This window comes from Drosophila innubila (assembly GCF_004354385.1).
Source record: "Drosophila innubila isolate TH190305 chromosome 3R unlocalized genomic scaffold, UK_Dinn_1.0 2_E_3R, whole genome shotgun sequence".
Taxonomy (NCBI): domain Eukaryota; kingdom Metazoa; phylum Arthropoda; class Insecta; order Diptera; family Drosophilidae; genus Drosophila; species Drosophila innubila.
This window is the reverse complement of record NW_022995380.1, coordinates 20,323,502-20,339,640: the sequence shown is the minus strand read 5'-3', so window position 1 is coordinate 20,339,640 and position 16,139 is coordinate 20,323,502. Positions and strand designations below refer to the sequence as shown.

Here is a 16,139-nt window from a genome sequence, read left to right as displayed (position 1 = left end):
AGCTGCCGCTTAGTGTGATTAAAGTCACAGTGTACATTTGCGCCGCTACTAATCTTAATCCATTGATCGCGAGACAAAAATATTTTCAAATCTTCGAAGCACGTTTTACATTTGCAATAGACTTGGCTGTTGAGTAGAAAATAGAATAGGACGTAGATATGACTAACCAGGCATTCATTTCATTAAATATTTTGTGTGTAGTTTATACATACATATATATTTATATAAATTTATTGTACATAATTAATTCAATAAATCCGCACATGCTTATCAGCTGACTCTACCAGAGGCGGCATTTGATCGAATTCGGATTTATTGGACTGCCAGACGGGCAGTTAAAGGACTGTGCAAAATACTCGTCGTTGGTAACAGTGCCAAGGACTCGGTACTTGTCCGTGGTATGCTCATCAGTCCACTCTTCCCAGTAATGTTCCTCCTTGTATTCGGCACAATAAACCTGTGCAAAGCCGACGTAGAACAACTGATCTGGTGATAAGTCCAGACCGGGCATCCGTTCGTTTTTCAGCACACTTGAGGAGTTACTATCCCTTATCAGCTGCTTCATATGGTTTTGATAGGCACTCATCGCCATACGTAATCCAACACTATCCGCAATATTCTCATTTTTGGTCCGATCGCCGTTGATCGTGCGATTGATCTCTGGTATTCGATAGTTACTGAAAAAATTTACGTAGCAATCGATGCGATCAGTGTCGATGGTCTCAAAAATGGAACTCCTGCTATCAAATCCGTGTGACAATTCATGACCCACTATGTAGCCGATGGTACCAAACTTAAGCGAATTCGGCCATGACTCATGGTATAGTGGTGGATGCAGTATTCCAGCCATGACATTTATTGAATCGTCCAACAGATAATAGAATGCGTTCACCATTATTCCCAACAATAAGTCCAATGAATTTGTATCGCTGGACAGCTCTTTGTGATGAAATCCATTGTAACGCTTCATGTATACACCGAATTTCCTTAAGTTGATGTTGTTCGTGGCGTAACTGCCTGGGACGAAGGTTAGATTGTTCATCTCGCGTATTAGGATATCAGTGAGATTGTCATCTTTTAATGAACCTATATGCGCAACGATCGTAGATTCTTTGAGTAACGCCTCCTTACGTGTATCCTCGTCTATCCAATTGGCATTTTCCAAGAGAAATACCAAACTCTTTCGCAACTCCACGACAATATTCGCAATTTCCGTATGGATTTTACCCGTAAAGTGTTTCTGAACACAAAAAAGTTATTGTTAAAAATTATTTACAGCTATGTAAATCAATACTCACCAGTAAGTAAAGCTTGCTTAAGATAAAAGGCACCGATTCATGAAAATTAATCATACAATAATCGCGCTGGAACTTTGAGGAGTCCAGCTTAAAGTCCATGGAAAAAATAAGCTTCATGGCCAGATAATTGGCAACTGCCGGCTTGTGTTTGGCACACACCTTATCCAACTCATTGTAGTAGTAATCGCAGAAACGATCTGAGTTTTCACCGAAATTGAGACCGCCCCACGCAATATCATAGTAGTTGCTCCATAAGGGGAAAGGCTCCTCAGTCAAGGACAAAGCATCACATTTCTCATTATTCTCATCAAATCGATCGGCGATCTGCAGGGCTTCACGGAAGAAGGCAAACACTCCGGCAATTACATGGGCCACCTTTTCGTCGGATAGTCCATATTTCTGAAGATAAACTCGCATACGCCTCTCGTTCATTTTATATCCGTTGGTGTCGTTGGTGGCAATGGTGTCACTATCAACGATATAATCCAAGCCGAGCTCTGGCAACTTAAAATATGGCATGAAAGGATGAATTTGCACAATTTCTTCATTGATTAATCCTTTTGCACCGTAGTTAGTCAAGTGGGAGCTCATGTTAAACCAACTGAAATTCGAGGCCTGCCAAGCATCTCCGTCCACAGCAGGAAATCCACCAATCGACCTGATAAGGTTGAGATAAGCGGGATCAGCTGCTGGCATCGGAACGAGCTCAGCATTGAGGCATCCGTTGAGATGTGTATAAGAGACAGGCACTGAGGCATCCGTTGTAGAACTGTTGTGCAATTCTCATTTCCTTTTCGTAGCCCAGCTCACTTGCTAACGTCGAGTTGGACAACAGCAGCTCTTTCGTCTTATCGATCAGCGCATAAAAAATTTCCAGAGAACTGCTACTTTTGTGTCGTGAATTCCTTTCCGGTTTCACCAATTTCCAGTTGCCACATGCGTATTCATAAAAATCGTCGCATGGCGACACAGTAAGGTTCATGTAGCTCAACATCTTTGCAGCATAGGATTCCAGATATTCGGTGTTGTCATTCCTTATAAGGTTTTCTTTAATTTCGTCAACGTCAATCCGATTTGGCTTTACATCTGGCTCAATCGCCACACATGTTACCAATAAGACACTGAGCATTAAGGCTCCACACATTACATATGAGATTTTCATAATGTCAAACATTTTGCTGGCTTCATTTACGTCTAGATTAACATATGAATATTTGATAGGCAAATATATAGCTTTTAATTAACAAAAAAGAGTTCGACTGATACACTCAGAATTAAAATTAGAACTGGCATGGCGGAAACAAAATATTGCTAGCATTAAGAATTTAGGGCACTCTTTTTTGGGAAGCTGGAAATACTTGAGAGGCTGATAACGATTTGATTATGCTAAATTTGAAATATGTAATGATATGAAATAATGATCGGACTGTGTCACTTCTAACAATTTTATAAATTTGTTTTGTTCAGCAAATCTTTTTTTAATAATGTGTTTATTTTTATACCAAATGCCGACCAAGCTCAGATCCGAGCCTACACAGAGGGAAATCAATCAAGTTTTACGTAAAATAACACATTTCGAACTTGATTTATCTCTAAGATTGAAATTATTAAATTCGAATATTTCGATATTATTTCAAGTACGATATCTTGATACAAAGTAGCTAATTCAAGGATTTTCAGTATCATAGTAGTATTTTGAACAAGACAGATATATAACAGATTTGTGAATGTGAGAAACAGACAATTAGCTGCCGCTTAGTGTGATTAAAGTCACAGTGTACATTTGCGCCGCTACTAATCTTAATCCATTGATCGCGAGACAAAAATATTTTCAAATCTTCGAAGCACGTTTTACATTAGCAATAGCTGTTGAGTAGAAAATAGAATAGGACGTAGATATGACTAACCAGGCATTCATTTCATTAAATATCTTGTGTGTAGTTTATACATACATATATATTTATATAAATTTATTGTACATAATTAATTCAATAAATCCGCACATGCTTATCAGCTGACTCTACCAGAGGCGGCATTTGATCGAATTCGGATTCATTGGACTGCCAGACGGGCAGTTAAAGGACTGTGCAAAATACTCGTCGTTGGTGACAGTGCCAAGGACTCGGTACTTGTCCGTGGTATGCTTATCAGTCCACTCTTCCCAGTAATGTTCCTCCTTGTAGTCGGCACAAAAAGTCTGTGCGAAGCCGACGTAGAACAACTGATCTGGTGATAAGTCCAGACCGGGCATCCGTTCGTTTTTCAGCACACTTGAGGAGTTACTATCCCTTATCAGCTGCTTCATATGGTTTTGATAGGCACTCATCGCCATACGTAATCCAACACTATCAGCAATATTCTCATTTTTGGTCCGATCGCCGTTGATCGTGCGATTGATCTCTGGTATTCGATAGTTACTGAAAAAATTTACGTAGCAATCGATGCGATCAGTGTCGATGGTCTCAAAAATGGAACTCCTGCTATCATATCCGTGTGACAATTCATGACCCACCGTGTAGCCGACGGTACCAAACTTAAGCGAATTCGGCCATGCCTCATGGTATGCTGGTGGATGCAGTATTCCAGCCATGACATATATTGAACTGTCCAACAGATAATAGAATGCGTTCACCATTATTCCCAACAAGAAGTCCAATGGTTTTGTATCGCTGGACAGCTCTTTGTGATGAAATCCATTGTAACGCTTCATGTATACACCGAATTTCCTTAAGTTGATGTTGTTCGTGGCGTAACTGCCTGGGACGAAGGTTAGATTGTTCATCTCGCGTATTAGGATATCAGTGAGATTGTCATCTTTTAATGAACCTATATGCGCAACGATCGTAGATTCTTTGAGTAACGCCTCCTTACGTGTATCCTCGTCTATCCAATTGGCATTTTCCAAGAGAAATACCAAACTCTTTCGCAACTCCACGACAATATTCGCAATTTCCGTATGGGTTTTACCCGTAAAGTGTTTCTAAACACAAAAAAGTTATTGTTAAAAATTATTTACAGCTTTGAAAATCAATACCCACCAATAAGTAAAGCTTGCTTAAGATAAAAGGCACCGATTCATGAAAATTAATCATACAATAATCGCGCTGGAACTTTGAGGAGTCCAGCTTAAAGTCCATGGAAAAAATAAGCTTCATGGCCAGATAATTGGCAACTGCCGGCTTGTGTTTGGTGCACACCTTATCCAACTCATTGTAGTAGTAATCGCAGAAACGATCTGAGTTTTCACCGAAATTGAGACCGCCCCACGCAATATCATAGTAGTTGCTCCATAAGGGGAAAGGCTCCTCAGTCAAGGACAAAGCATCACATTTCTCATTATTCTCATCAAATCGATCGGCGATCTGCAGGGCTTCACGGAAGAAGGCAAACACTCCGGCAATTACATGGGCCACCTTTTCGTCGGATAGTCCATATTTCTTAAGATAAACTCGCATTGTCTTTTCGTTCATTTTATATCCTTTGGTGTCGTTACTGGCAATGTTGTCACTATGAACGATATAATCAAAGCCGAGCTCTGGCAACTTAAAGTATGGCATTTGCACAATTTCTTCATTGATTAATCCTTTTGCACCGTAGTTAGTCAAGTGGGAGCTCATGTTAAACCAACTGAAATTCGAGGCCTGCCAAGCATCTCCGTCCACAGCAGGAAATCCACCAATCGACCTGATAAGGTTGAGATAAGCGGGATCAGCTGCTGGCATCGGAACGAGCTCAGCATTGAGGCATCCGTTGTAGAACTGTTGTGCAATTCTCATTTCCTTTTCGTAGCCCAGCTCACTTGCTAACGTCGAGTTGGACAACAGCAGCTCTTTCGTCTTATCGATCAGCGCATAAAAAATTTCCAGAGAACTGCTACTTTTGTGTCGTGAATTCCTTTCCGGTTTCACCAATTTCCAGTTGCCACATGCGTATTCATAAAAAAATCGTCGCATGGCGACACAGTAAGGTTCATGTAGCTCAACATCTTTGCAGCATAGGATTCCAGATATTCGGTGTTGTCATTCCTTATAAGGTTTTCTTTAATTTCGTCAACGTCAATCCGATTTGGCTTTACATCTGGCTCAATCGCCACACATGTTACCAATAAGACACTGAGCATTAAGGCTCCACACATTACATATGAGATTTTCATAATGTCAAACATTTTGCTTGCTTCATTTACGTCTAGATTAACATATGAATATTTGATAGGCAAATATATAGCTTTTAATTAACAAAAAGAGTTCGACTGATACACTCAGAATTAAAATTAGAACTGGCATGGCGGAAACAAAATATTGCTAGCATTAAGAATTTAGGGCACTCTTTTTTGGGAAGCTGGAAATACTTGAGAGGCTGATAACGATTTGATTATGCTAAATTTGAAATATGTAATGACATGAAATAATGATCGGACTGTGTCACTTCTAACAATTTTATAAATTTGTTTTGTTCAGCAAATCTTTTTTTAATAATGTGTTTATTTTTATACCAAATGCCGACCAAGCTCAGATCCGAGCCTACACAGAGGGAAATCAATCAAGTTTTACGTAAAATAACACATTTCGAACTTAATTTATCTCTAAGATTGAAATTATTAAATTCGAATATTTCGATATTATTTCAAGTACGATATCTTGATACAAAGTAGATACAAAGTAGCTAATTCAAGGATTTTCAGTATCATAGTAGTATTTCGAACAAGACAGATATATAACAGATTTGTGAATGTGAGAAACAGACAATTAGCTGCCGCTTAGTGTGATTAAAGTCACAGTGTACATTTGCGCCGCTACTAATCTTAATCCATTGATCGCGAGACAAAAATATTTTCAAATCTTCGAAGCACGTTTTACATTAGCAATAGCTGTTGAGTAGAAAATAGAATAGGACGTAGATATGACTAACCAGGCATTCATTTCATTAAATATCTTGTGTGTAGTTTATACATACATATATATTTATATAAATTTATTGTACATAATTAATTCAATAAATCCGCACATGCTTATCAGCTGACTCTACCAGAGGCGGCATTTGATCGAATTCGGATTCATTGGACTGCCAGACGGGCAGTTAAAGGACTGTGCAAAATACTCGTCGTTGGTGACAGTGCCAAGGACTCGGTACTTGTCCGTGGTATGCTTATCAGTCCACTCTTCCCAGTAATGTTCCTCCTTGTAGTCGGCACAAAAAGTCTGTGCGAAGCCGACGTAGAACAACTGATCTGGTGATAAGTCCAGACCGGGCATCCGTTCGTTTTTCAGCACACTTGTTGAGTTATTTTTGCTGATCAGTTGCTTCATATGACTCTTATACGCAGTCATTGCCATACGTAATCCTACACTATCAGCAATATTCTCATTTTTGGTCCGATCGCCGTTGATCGTGCGATTGATCTCTGGTATTCGATAGTTACTGAAAAAATTTACGTAGCAATCGATGCGATCAGTGTCGATGGTCTCAAAAATGGAACTACTGCTATCAAATCCGTGTGACAATTCATGACCCACTATGTAGCCGATGGTACCAAACTTAAGCGAATTCGGCCATGACTCATGGTATGCTGGTGGATGCAGTATTCCAGCCATGACATTTATTGAATCGTCCAACAGATAATAGAATGCGTTCACCATTATTCCCAACAATAAGTCCAATGAATTTGTATCGCTGGACAGCTCTTTGTGATGAAATCCATTGTAACGCTTCATGTATACACCGAATTTCCTTAAGTTGATGTTGTTCGTGGCGTAACTGCCTGGGACGAAGGTTAGATTGTTCATCTCGCGTATTAGGATATCAGTGAGATTGTCATCTTTTAATGAACCTATATGCGCCACGATCATAGATTCTTTGAATAACGCCTCCTTACGTGTATCCTCGTCTATCCAATTGGCATTTTCCAAGAGAAATACCAAACTCTTTCGCAACTCCACGACAATATTCGCAATTTCCGTATGGGTTTTACCCGTAAAGTGTTTCTAAACACAAAAAAGTTATTGTTAAAAATTATTTACAGCTTTGTAAGTCAATACTCACCAGTAAGTAAAGCTTGCTTAAGATAAAAGGCACCGATTGATGTAAATTGATCATACAATAATCGCGCTGGAACTTTGAGGAGTCCAGCTTAAGGTCCATAGAAAAAATAAGCTTCATGGCCAAATAATTGGCAACTGCCGGCTTGTGTTCGGCACACACCTTATCCAACTCATTGTAGTAGTAATCGCAGAAACGAACTGAGTTTTCACCGAAATTGAGACCGCCCCACGCAATATCATAGTAGTTGTTCCATAAGGGGAAAGGCTCCTCAGTCGAGGACAAAACATGACATATTTCTTTTATCTCATCAAATAGATCGGCGACCTCCAAGGCTTCACGGAAGAAGGCAAACACTCCGGCAATTACATCGGTTATCTTTTCGTCTGATAGTCCATATTTCTGAAGATAAACTCGCATACGCCTCTCGTTCATTTTATATCCGTTGGTGTCGTTGGTGGCAATGGTGTCACTATCAACGATATAATCAAAGCCGAGCTCTGGCAACTTAAAATATGGCATGAAAGGATGAATTTGCACAATTTCTTCATTGATTAATCCTTTTGCACCGTAGTTAGTCAAGTGGGAGCTCATGTTAAACCAACTGAAATTCGAGGCCTGCCAAGCATCTCCGTCCACAGCTGGAAATCCACCAATCGACCTGATAAGGCTGAGATAAGCGGGATCAGCGGCTGGCATTGGAGCAAGCTCAGCACTGAGGCATCCGTTGTAGAACTGTTGTGCAATTCTCATTTCCTTTTCGTAGCCTAGCTCACTTGCTAACGTCGAGTTGGACAACAGCAGCTCCTCCGTCTTATCGATCAGCGCATAAAAAATTTCCAGAGAACTGCTACTTTTGTGTCGTGAATTCCTTTCCGGTTTCACCAATTTCCAGTTGCCACATGCGTATTCATAAAAATCGTCGCATGGCGACACAGTAAGGTTCATGTAGCTCAACATCTTTGCAGCATAGGATTCCAGATATTCGGTGTTGTCATTCCTTATAAGGTTTTCTTTAATTTCGTCAACGTCAATCCGATTTGGCTTTACATCTGGCTCAATCGCTGGCTTGCCCACACATATGGCCAATAAAGCAATGAGTATTAAAGCTCCACACATTACATATAAGATTTTCGTACTATCAATCATTTTTCACCCTTAATCATTTACGATTAATTCATTAGTATTCTTGATAGACAAATATATATACTAAGTAACAAAAAAAGTGTGTGAAGATAATAGAAATTGATAGTTTTGAATTCTAGAAAAATGTCACGAAAACTTCGCACGACTTATTCAATTGAAACCAAGATTAAAACTGACATGACCGAAATTAAAACAAAAAACAAGAAATTGTTTACACTTAGCATGAATGGCAGACTCACTGTGAAGCTAAAATTAATTGAAATGCTGATAAGGATTTCATTATGCTTAATCTAAAACATTTCTTAAATTCGGTTTAATCAATTCGGGTTTTTCTACGTATGGTAATAGTCGAAACGATGTACCCAGTTGGTATTAGCAACGACTGTCTGTCTGTCCGTCGGATTGAATATTTAATTGCCGCAGCAAGAGATTCGATTCACCCACGAAACAAATTGAAATAAAGCTAAGATATTTTTAACGAAATATTACTTAAGTTCTTGTGAGTATATAATTATATTTTATAGAGTAGCATGTGTACTGCCTTGAGTTAATTTGGTACAAGGAAAACCTTTTACCTATCTCAGATAAGCATTTGAGCTGTTAGTTACATAGACAGTTTGAAGGAAGCAAAAAAAATGCATAACAGTTCTAAGCTGTCAGGCAAAACTTAATTGGGAGTGAGCGGAGCCTAAGTGAAAAGTGGTTAAATGTCGACAACATGGGAAAAGTTGGCAACAAGGTTGTTAAAATAACAATTGAATTACGCTAAATCTGAAATATGTTATAACATATTAAAAGTTGATACTGATACTGTTAATATTGTTGATAGGACTGTGTCTCTTCTCACTCTGTTATAAATGCGTTTTGTTCGGCAGAACTTTTTTTTTTAATTTATTCATGTGTACTTAAAGCGCCACAGTTCAAACTTTATTTCTCTATAAGATACAAATTACTAAAGTCGAATATTTCGATCATATTTTAATCAAAAATCGTAATCATTACATAGTAATAGTAACTTGATGGTTGTTAAAAATAATCATCAGTGATAATGATTATTTTTGAGTAATAAAAAGCACATATAATCATCATAATCATTTAAATTAATTCAGCAATTGGCAATTGATTTTTGTTTTGATCAAAAAAAAAAATACAAAGTAATGATATGTTATTTTAATTATTTTGCTCAAAATTAATCATTATCAGTGATGAAAATTCATAAAAATTAGTATTTTTAAATCATTGCGAAAATGCAAAGATTTCATAGAAACGATCATTATGGTGTTTATTTTTATCTGGTATCATTCTTCCTTGCCGTTGATTTTTTGAATTAAAAATAAACGAAAATAATCATCATTTGTGATCTCTGATTTCAATTACTTTATATTAATACTAAGCAAAAAACGTCTAGAGTTTTTGTTTTATACGACGAAAGTGTTACAATGGACTTGAAAAAAGGACGGTTTTTTATGCCTGATTCAGTTACTGAGTTTAAAAAAGGATTATTATCAAGGATGAACTCACCGACAGCTTATCTCAATGGAGTCAATGACTCGCGGCAGTCCAATCTTCTCAGCATCCGGAATGGCAATGAACTTCTCACGTATAAGTTGCTGCAGCTGCTCCGCCTGCTGTGCGGAGATGGACTCGCCAACGGTGTCAAAGTGTGTGCCCACAATTAAAACAGGAGAATTGGGAGCACGTGCCTGAATATTGCCCAGCCACTGCAGCAGTTCGGCCAACCCCTTGTGACCATCACTGATCCGCCAGAGCACCAGATACAGGCTGCGTTTGGATAGAAAATACTGATGTGTGGCATAGTACTCCTTCTGACCACCAAAATCCCAGGTGCGAAAGACAATCGCCTGGCAGCCCGTGGCCCGTTTACGCTTCTCACAAATCCAGGTGCCGATGTCAACGCCAACGGTTGAGATGTTCGTCCGTCGCTGGGAACGTGAAGAGCTCCTTGAATGTCCCATGCGCTTGGCCCAATGATTCTCATTAGCCCTGGAACGATGCGAACTGGAGCCACTGGAGCCACCGCCGCCGGCGCCTTGACGCAACAGATCCAGCAGTGTAGTTTTCCCAATGCCACAAGATCCAACTACCATTAGTTTCATTCTCGCATAAGGTTGTGCATCCTCGTAGATGGACTTGAGATAACCCACAATGTCCATTGTCTTGTGCTTCTTGCTCTCAATCATGGAACGCAGTGGCTCCTGCAGCAGACAACCACGTGTGTTCAGATTCCACAGTCTGGAAAGTAATCCCAGATGTGGCGGCAAGTCCGTAATCTGCACATTTCCACTGATATTCAAAACGGACAAACTGCTCAGTTCATGCAGAGATGCTGGTATTTCCTTCAGGCAATTGTTGGTCATGTCCAGCATGGAGAGATTGGGAAATATTACTTTCGATTTGTTGACACCCACAACACTCCAATCCGCATCCTCGCTCTCATTGAACAGCGTCGTGGCATCATCTGTGGATAACTGAATGCGTGTCAAGAGGTTATCGGCCAGGATGAGAGTGCGCAGCGCCTCCAGACGCAGGTGACGCCTGTGCCGGCAGACGCTCTTCAGCACCGAGGCACGAAAGGAGCAGCTGCTGCCCTTCGATGCTTTATAAATGGGCTCATCAATGCCATCTGGCTGCTGGACATAGCTGTAGCACAATAAATTCGGATCGGAATCCGTAATGCGCGGCAAACTGGGCCAACAAGAGATCTCATTATGGCTCAAATCCAGCTGCTTCAATGTGGCTGGATAGCTGGTCACATGACCCATTGATCTCAGACTATTGTAGGACATGTTCAAGCGGGTCAAGTTAACCGCCAGACAGGGCAAAGCAGCTGGAATACTCGTAAACAAATTGTTGGCTATATTGAGACTGCTCAGCTGTGAGGCGCCATGTGGAGCTTTGCCCTCGGCAACAGCTTGTTCCTGCTCCTGCTCCTGATCCTGCTGCCACTTTACATCATTGTCCGTTATATCCAATGCCGTTGACCAAAGATTGCGATGTGTTAAGGTTTGCTGGCAGAGTGTATGCGGTTTGTTCGAGGACGGTTCATCGCAGGATTGCAGCAACTGTAGCTTGTCCAGACTCAGCAGCGATCCACTTGTTTGCATGGGCGGCACAGGCAGCTCACGCAGCAGATTGAAGGCGACATTCAGTTCACGCAACTTGGGAGCACGCCACATATCAAATGGCAACTGTTGCAACTTATTGTTCGAGATGTCCAAGATGGTCAAGGCGGGCAACTGAAAGATTGCCGCCGGTAGACTAGTCAACTGATTGTCCTGCAGAAAGAGCTCGTCCAGCACCGGGCAATTGTAGGTCTTTCCCAGTGGAGCAGGCAGCTCTGTGATCTTGTTCTGAGCAATATTGAGATATCTGCAAGCAATTATTAAATTAAAGTTAATAAAAAATAGAGCTTGAAATAGGATGTATATCAGGGAATCAAACCGAAATAAGTATTAGTTTCGGTTCCGGTACGAGCCCAAGCAAATATAACAGTAATCAGTTCTATGTCGGCTGAAGTTGATATGGTAGATTGAAAATTTCCAATTTTTGAAAAACGCATAAATTTCTTAAATTTAAATGCAGAATGAATTAAAAAGCCAAAACATGATCAAAATGACATTCCGCTTGAAAATCGGTTCAGTTTTAGCAAAGTTATGAGAGATTAAAATTGCTCATACATTGGATCTAGCAACTTTACAAGTCGGAATTTTTCTTCAATTTGCCATGATTTTTTACAGAAAAATGAAACGTCTCAGAATCAAATTTAAAGTGTTGTTCTATACTAATTACGATATAAGGAGTTGATTAAAAGTGAAAACTTGAGATTTAAAATTTTGAATTTTCGAAATTTCAAAGGGGGGACCCTTACCATCTAAATCAAATCATGGCTATGTTAGTCGAAAAATATAAAATTTTCTAAATGAAAAAAAATTAATTGCAGAATGAATTTAGAGGCCAAACCATGATCAAAATGACATTCCGTTCGATAATTGGTTCAGTTTTGACAAAGTTATGAAAGTTTGAAGTTGGTCGAATCTTGGACTTAGCCACTTTAAAAGTCAGAACTTTTCACCAATTTGCCATGATTTTTTACAGAATCAAATTTTAAGTGTTGTTTTATACTAATTACAATATTAAGAGCACATTAAAAGTGAAAACTTGAGATTAACGATCTTGAATTTAAAAAAAAAACGAATTAAGAAGCCAAATCATAATCAACATGACATTTCACTTGAGAATCGGTTTAACTTTCACAAGGTTATTAATGTTTAACTGGGCCGAAAAAGTATTACCCCTTTTTTACGCTTTGGGTACCAAGTTAATAAATTTGAATTGCCATCGGATACAGTTGAAATACTCACTTGAGGCTGACGAGATTGAAGAGTTCCGGCGGAATGTTGCTTAGCACATTGTGCGAGAAGTCTATGCGTGTTATCGCAGTAAGTGCCACCTCGTTGAGCCTGGGATGCGCCATCAGTTTGGGATTCAGTTGGAGCACACCGCTCACCAACCAGGAACAGCGCACAAAGGGGAGTTGCACGTTCATGCTGAGACTGTGCCAATCGATAATAGTCGGCACATTGGGAAACATGGCGCTGTAGGATATATTGCTGGCAGAGGGCAGAAATACATTCACCTCCAGTGGTGTGGGCAGACCCTTCTTATTAATCTTATAATCTGAGTCGGGATGCACACGTCTAGCCAGCAGACGGCTGAGTAAAGTCTCATCCTCGCTAGCAATTGCGACACTTATTGCGGTGCCATTATCATCGCGTGCTCCAAACTTGAGCAGCAGATCCAGCATGGGCAGGGAGCGTTGTTTGCAGGCCTCGGCAATGGGAACATTGCTTAAGCCATAGATTTCTTCGCTGCACTTGGGATCATTGTGATCCTCCACAGGTTTGGCCACAATATTAGGGTTCGCACCGTGTTGTAGCAACGCCTGTGCCACATCCAAGTGTCCACCACGCACCGCAGCCAGCAGCGCTGTCTCCCGAGCTGCACCACACAACAGATTTATGTGGATGGGACAACGTTGTGACTCCTGTTCCTGCGAGGACTGCGCTTCCAACGTCTCCCCCTCGCCGGATATGTGCAGCTTAGACATAATCGCCTGTATGCCAAAGGAAATGCGCTTTCTCGTTGGCGTTATTGGTGTAGATTGTCCAGCGGTGGAGCTGCCTGCATCCTCACCTAGGGTGCGATGACAACGCAGTGTCCACTTGAGGAGTACTCCAAGTAACTGTTTGTTGCCCAGCAAACTGGCAATGTAAAGACTGGTTTGACCCGTTACATCCTGGGCATTCGCATCGAAGGGCAGTCGCCACTCCCATTGGCCCTCCTCATCACGATATGTCTGATAGAGGTAGTCGGGATATTGATAACCGATTATCAGTTCCAATAGCTTGATATGACCATTAATGCAAGCCGCATGCAACGGCAACCAACGTTCAACTGTCGCCTGTTGTATCAGTTCCGGAAAGCGCTCCAACATCATCTTAGCAATCCCATAGTGTCCATTGTGCACGGCAGCGTAAAGTGGTGAGTACTTTGTGACCGCATGGGAGCGTCCATCCGCACCAGCATCGAGTAAACGTTGTGTGATGCTCTCAAAACCCGACTGACTGGCCCTAAAGATAAGAAATGTTTTATTGGATAAGCTTTTATGTGGAAAATGTCTCAATCCCTAAAATTAGTTGCTAATTAATGTGCTTAAGTTTTGAATTGTTAAATTGATTTATAAATATTTGTATTATAATAGTTTGACTATATTTTCTGAATAAAAATAAGAAGTAATTATTATTTCAAAAATTTTTATCTCGATTCATAAAAAAAAGGATAACTTTTTAATTATTTGATGAATATGTAAATATAAGCATTTATTTTATTTATATTTACATTTTTAAAATTATATTCAAACGGATGAACTCATTTTATTTGTCAAACAAACGTTTATTTACTAAAGTAAATATACTTAAACTGGTGGTGTAAAAATAAAATAACCTACTAAATTTATATGAATTATCTGCAAAAATATATTTAATGAATCCATTAAGAAACTAACTCATCAATCAAACATAAAGTTCAATTATGTTGTTTTATTTTGCAGACTAATTGTGGTATTTATTTATAATATTGATAAGGAACTCATTACATCATTGCACATATTATAATTACGAGTTTGAAAATATCATGAATGCACGAATTTCAAATATATTACTATTGAATATGGCCTCCCGAATAACCGAATAATGTATTATTTTCAAATTTTACGATTAAAATTAAGATTTAATACCACTTTTATCTTAATAAAAAAAATGTATGAAATAATAATAAAATTCCAAGTTTTATGTAAGCAGTTATCCGTTATTCTTTTAGTTTTTATACCCTGGAAAATGTTTAACTTACAGAAAGAGCAGCGTATTGGCGCCGGATGGTGCCATATTGACAATGATCTGGCGCTCCCTGCCCAATGCCTCCAGCAGCACACGCACAGTGCGTTCATCTCCAGCATTGACCGCCGCACGCAGCTCGCCATGCTTTATCTGACGCACCTCCTCGCGAGCATCTAGTGAATGGTGAGAAAACAAAGATTAGTCACAGCATATGCTTAACTGGTAATAAGTCAAATCGCACCCAGACCACGTGAGGCTTCAATGACCTCATCGACAAAATAGTCGCAGGCATCTAAGGCTGTCTCAGTGCCAGACTTTGGTTGCTCCACAAACTTCCAAGACATTCTTATATAATCAGTCCACCCGCCCCAAGTCAAGCCACAATAATTCTATGCAAATTTATGTCATCAATATGAAAAGGCTGTTGCAATTATTCAACCGTTCAATTCGATGCTTGAAATGTAACTGAGCTTATGTTTAACTTTTGCAGTTGCTTTGGAAAATCGATTCTGGGATCCGGTTCAACTAACAATCCATTCATTGAAGCACGTTGCACGCACTGCGCAAGACACACAAATCAAAAATAAAAACAACTGTTGCAACTATTGTTGATATAGGTCATGGAAAGGTGTGATTATTTTTAAAAATTTTAAAAATAGGGTATTATAGTTTTGAGAAAATTTAGGTAACAGACATAAGAGACCGTCTCCTTCCAAATAAAGTATCCACAAAAAATATATAGAATCACTAACGTACAGGAAGCTTAGAAGTCGATCACACACGTCTAGCAGATGTCTAACTAATTAGTTTCAGCACAAGTAATCGCCAAGTATAATAATTGTCATTCATAAGATTAGCTGGAAAGCCGCAACGTTATTTAAAAACAATCATTTGGCGCGCACTTTTTTTAATAGATTTTAGCACCATTGTCACCCTGTGTCACTGTACACAGTAGTTTATTGACTTTTACTTACCCTCGTCCGAGTCGTCGTTCACGTTCATTTCTTTGTCCTGTAAAGCGTTTTCGGCTTTGCATTCAACAGAATTTCCTTGCTCCGCAGCTCACAAGATTCTTAAATGAAAAGTTATGCATGTTTTCAAATTTTCACCGCCGTTAATTTTAAATACTTCGTTATTTTATTTGCGAAATTTTCACTTTGTTTGTTTACCTTTGCACCAGGGCTGTCGATTTCATAACCGTATAGATATGACTATCGATGACAATAATAGACTCCCGCCTGAC

At 39.5% G+C, this 16,139-nt stretch overlaps 2 protein-coding genes across 2 annotated transcripts in view; both read right to left on the bottom strand.

Annotated features, from left to right (window-relative positions):
- The window catches only part of LOC117790327 (leucine-rich repeat serine/threonine-protein kinase 1), a 25,225-nt gene extending 9,086 nt beyond the window's left edge, over window positions 1–16,139 (bottom strand). Inside the window, exons 1-5 of the mRNA XM_034629746.1 lie at window positions 16,066–16,139; window positions 15,871–15,968; window positions 14,910–15,069; window positions 12,863–14,131; window positions 10,002–11,870 (exon numbers count right to left, since the gene is read on the bottom strand). Coding sequence (XP_034485637.1) covers window positions 10,002–11,870; window positions 12,863–14,131; window positions 14,910–15,069; window positions 15,871–15,898 — 3,326 coding nt within the window. The 5' untranslated portion in view covers window positions 15,899–15,968; window positions 16,066–16,139. The remainder of the gene's footprint in view (window positions 1–10,001; window positions 11,871–12,862; window positions 14,132–14,909; window positions 15,070–15,870; window positions 15,969–16,065) is intronic.
- Window positions 199–1,974, bottom strand: LOC117790329 (neprilysin-2-like). The gene is made up of 2 exons (XM_034629748.1): window positions 1,299–1,974; window positions 199–1,240 (listed from the first exon to the last, which is right to left on the bottom strand). The coding sequence occupies exons 1-2, from the start codon at window positions 1,887–1,889 to the stop codon at window positions 281–283; spliced, it is 1,551 nt and encodes a 516-aa protein (XP_034485639.1). The 5' UTR covers window positions 1,890–1,974; the 3' UTR covers window positions 199–280.